At 48.3% G+C, this 4562-nt stretch overlaps 1 protein-coding gene across 1 annotated transcript; it reads left to right on the forward strand.

Annotated features, from left to right (window-relative positions):
* Positions 1-426: 426 nt before the first annotated feature.
* Positions 427-4321, forward strand: LOC124069995. The gene is made up of 2 exons (XM_046409572.1): positions 427-3126; positions 3187-4321. The coding sequence occupies exon 1, from the start codon at positions 480-482 to the stop codon at positions 3096-3098; it is 2619 nt and encodes an 872-aa protein (XP_046265528.1). The 5' UTR covers positions 427-479; the 3' UTR covers positions 3099-3126; positions 3187-4321.
* The last annotated feature ends 241 nt before the right edge of the window (positions 4322-4562 follow it).

Genomic DNA, 4562 nt, shown 5'->3' on the forward strand with positions numbered 1-4562 from the left:
TCTGGAGAGACACCCCTGAGGACGACATTGAGGTGTTTGCAGTGGTCAGAGTCAATATTGGGGACAAACCCGCAGGATGTATCGCCCAAGTCGCTATGAGAGAGACCGCCAATCTTCCTCAGTTCGCTGATATGCTTGAAGAACGGCGAGCTCTGACTGAGGATAGCTATGTGGACGACATCCTGACCTCCCATAATGACCTCAAGACGCTGGAAAGGATCACCAAGGGCGTGGAGGAGATTTTAAAAGCAGGAGGCTTCTTTCTCAAACCGTGGGTCTTGTCACGCCAAAGTGGGAGGAGTGGAGCCCCTGCTGAGACGGCTGCTGACTTCAGTACAGAAACAACTGTACCCAGGATGCTGGTACTACCCAACCAAATGCATAATGGGGAGAACAAAGCACTTGGGGTTGGCTATGAACCAGAAACGGACAAGCTTCGATTGCTGACGTCTATCAACTTCTCTAAGAAAAGAGGAAAGATGCGGACCGGACTGAATCTGTGTATGGAGGATGTCAGGGAAGGAACACCAGATCCCCTTACTCGCCGCATACTTCTCAGCCAGATTGCCGCCTTGTACGATCCGATTGGTCTCGCTTCACCAGCCAAACAGAAGGGTGTGATGCTGGTGAGAGAATCATTCCAGGAAGCTGGTAAGGACAAGGACAACCCATCTAAAGATACATGGGACGCCCCTCTCTCACCAAAACTTCGAGAGTCTGCAATCACACTCTTTGAAGAGTATGTGAGACTTGGCCAGGTCAGATTTGAGAGAAGCCTCACGCCACCGGGAGCCATAGGCCAACCAACAGGGATCACATTCTCAGATGGAAGTGAGTCCTCCTATGGAGCCGTGCTCTACCTGCGGTGGGAAACCCAGGACAAAATTGAAGTGAAGCTGGTGGAATCCAAGGCTAAACTCACCCCCCTCGATCAAAAGGGAGATGTGATCAAGGCAGAACTGTGTGGTGCGGTTTTTGCTACCCGCCTTAAAAAGTACTTTGAGAAGCACTGCCACATAAAGGTCAAGCAATGGGTTCACTTTGTGGACAGCCAAACAATCCTGGCAGCCATCCAAAAGGACAGCTACGGCTACCAAACATTTTTTGCTAATCGCATTGGTGAGATTCAGAAAGCTGGTCAAGTGGAAGATTGGAGGTGGATTGAAGGCAAGCTGAACATTGCTGACATACTTACCAGAGGTGCAACTCCTGAGGAGCTCAACGAAGGGTCAGAGTGGCAGCAAGGCCCTGAGTTTCTGAAGTTGCCCGAGACTGACTGGCCTATGAAGATGGCCAGTGAAATTACACCCTCTGCTGCTGAAGATGTGGGAAAACTACAGCGGAAAGCCTTCTCAGCGGTGGTTACCAGAGCCCAGTCAAAACAGAGAACTGACCCCAACATGCCTGACCTCAAGGTAGAAGCCAAGTATGAAGGAGTCAATGGCAAACAGATACCACCCGCTGTCCCTGGTGCAACATCAGTGGAAGACAGACCAAGAAAGCCCTGGGCGGTTGGGCTAGTGCACCTCGTGGAGCCTCAACGCTTCAGTTCTTTGCCTAAGTTGTGTGGTGCCATAGCCTGGACTCGACGGGCTGCAGAAATCTGGCTGAAGGGACGCCAGACACCAGACTCACCAAAGTGGGAGGCAAGATGTCAGGCACCAGACTCACTAAAGTGGGAGGCAAACCAGCTTGTCCTGTCTACTGAGGAGAGAGCACAGGCCTTCCAAGACTTGGTCCTCGCAGCCCAAGATGGTAGTCACTTCCTAGACTCAACATTGAACCGCTTGGTTGTCTACAAGGACGAGACCACAGGAATCCTTCTCTGTGGAGGAAGAATCCAGTCCTGGAGGGAAGATGGTACATCTGTTCCTTTGATTCCATTTCATTCTTGGCTTGCAACCCTGCTGGCAAGAGAAGCCCATGACGAGAATCATGAAGGTGTTGCTGCCACACTTCTGCGCACCAGGAAGAAAGCATGGATTGTGCAAGGTCGGAGAATAGCAAAGAAAGTTGTAAATGACTGCATTACATGCCGCAAACTGAAAGGAAAAATGTGCCAGCAGATGATGAGTGATCTGCCGCCAGAGCGCTCCCAGCGTGCTAACCCATTTGAGTATACCACACTGGACCTCTTCGGCCCCTTCGAAATTAAAGATGCTGTCAAGAAAAGAACAGGGAAGAAGGTATGGGGCATAGTATTCTGTTGCATGGCATCCAGGGCAGTGCATGTGGACCTTGTGGACGACCAATCATCTGAAAGCTTCCTTCAGGCATACTTCCGCTTCGTATCATTGAGAGGCCATCCCAGAAAACTGTGGTCAGACAAGGGAACCAATTTTATTGGTGCTAAACCTGCCCTACAAGACTTGCACAGGTACTTGGCTACCTTACGGGAAGCATCCATTGAAGACCAGGCGGCCAAGCATGGAACAGAGTGGGCATGGAACTTTCATCCAGCTGACGCACCACATCGCAACGGGGCTGCGGAAGCTGCAGTTAAGCTCATAAAGAAAGCTCTCACTAGCCTTGGAGGGACGACAAGCTCACTCACCTGGGGCGAACTCCAAACCCTCTTCTACCAGGCAGCTAACCTCACCAATGAAAGGCCGATTGACGCCAGGGCACAAGAGCAAGAGGACTCCATAGAGTATCTGACCCCCAACACTCTGCTCCTTGGAAGGACCAGTCAAGGAGGAGATACAGGAGGAATCGACTTGTGCACCCATCCTTGGCGTCGCCTCAGAGCCATCCAGATTGGTGTGGATATGTTCTGGAAGAAGTGGAGTGAACTTGCCGGACCTAACCTCTTTGTTCGTCCAAAATGGCACCAGTCACAAAGGAATGTAGCGATTGGTGACATTGTTTGGATCGCTGACCAAAATGCACTCCGAGGCCAATTCCGGCTTGGACGGATCCTGGCTGTGTACCCCGACAAGAAAGGACTTGTGAGAGACGCAGACGTAAAGACCTGTGCAGGCCTCTCTGCCTCGTTGACTGCTGGGCAAGTCAAGAGGAACCCTCAGCAGCCAACAGCAGTCATCCTACGGAGAGACGTAAGGAGATTAGTAGTCCTCATCCCTGTGGAAGACCAGTGACCCCTGGACATCGTTAGCCATCAGTTCTGTAGGCGCTGCCTCAGAACCTCAACGCCCAAACCCCCGATTTTGAAGGCATTTGCTTCAGGACGTCACTGCCCCTTCTTTCTCTCTTTCTCTCTCTCTCTCCAGCTGTTTGGCACGTGTCTATGCTGCCATCGGCACCACTTGCACCATTCATGAAGAATGAAGAATACACACTCCATATGACCAAACCTGGCAGAACACTACACATCTGTCAGGGGAGGTGTCCGAACAGGGACAATGACTATCCTTCATGACAAGAATATTGTATGTGAAAAAAAAAAAAAAAAAAAAAAAAAAAAAAATTTGTTGTTTGTATTATGAGGTGTAATGTGATGTTTGTCTGTGACCGCCTTGGATCACATGATCAGTCGGTCAAGTGGGAGGTGTTGCGTTCGCTAGGTTGCGGGTGAGACACGGGAAAGCCACGGGTGATTAGGTGATTAGTGGTAGCAGGTGAGCAAGTGGGAGGTTCACTTACCTGGCTGAAGCATGGGCCAGTAAACAGTTGAAACGTAATAGTAGTAATCCAATAGCGGCAAACTAGAATCCGGTAATGAACGAGCACGAGCTATAAGAGGGTACGAGCACTAGTTTGGCATGTTGTCTCGTCAGGAGAGATGCGCCACCGGTAAGCTGCTGTTTACATTGTTTCAACTGCGGTTTCAGTTTGTCTGTTGTTTGTGTTGCCGCTGTGCTGCCGTGATGCGGTTCATGTGCTGGACAACTGTTACTTTGGTCACGCTGATAAAACATTCTTAGCGGTCTGTTGATTAACGTTGCCGGTTTCATAATCCGTGTCTGTTTGAATTGTAGCGCTTTCACCGTCACATGAGTACACTTCCTATTTTGCGGTGCTGGGTGGGTGACGTAGTTGTTTGTAATTGGTTGTATTCCCGCTCGCAATGCAGGCTGGGTAATGTAGTCAGTCGGTTAATACTAATAATGAATTGATATGCTCTGCTTTACTATTTATATTGTGCTATTTAAAATGCTTAATAATGCTTACTGATTATTGCAATTGATGGATATGTATTTATATGAATTCATACAGTATATTTAGCCTATATTTGTGTGTTTTTTATATATGGATATATTTTGTATTATTCAGGAGTTTATACAGTATGCTTACTTGGCTATCAATATTGCTGTTTACATCATAGCCTTTTTATTCTATAGGTTTATAACCTACTGCAACCTACTGCAACCTACTGCAATTTGTGGCTACTACTACCTACTGCTATTTGTGGATGTTATCAGTGGAATAATAACTTAAAACTGGAAAATCAAATAAAGTAAATAAAGACCACAAAGAGTTATATCAACGTGTCCTCTCCTGGCGCCCCGTTCGGTGGGGAGAATCACAAAGAACCGAACAAGCCCGGTAAAATCCCACGTTCAATTTTCAACAAAAAATGGCAGCACATTAATTTAGATTCA

This window comes from Scatophagus argus, chromosome 13 (assembly GCF_020382885.2).
Source record: "Scatophagus argus isolate fScaArg1 chromosome 13, fScaArg1.pri, whole genome shotgun sequence".
Taxonomy (NCBI): domain Eukaryota; kingdom Metazoa; phylum Chordata; class Actinopteri; family Scatophagidae; genus Scatophagus; species Scatophagus argus.

Excerpts from the sequence above, each read along its gene's own strand:
- LOC124069995 (XM_046409572.1), top strand. The coding sequence starts at position 480 with ATGCGGACCGGACTGAATCTGTGTATGGAGGATGTCAGGGAAGGAACA.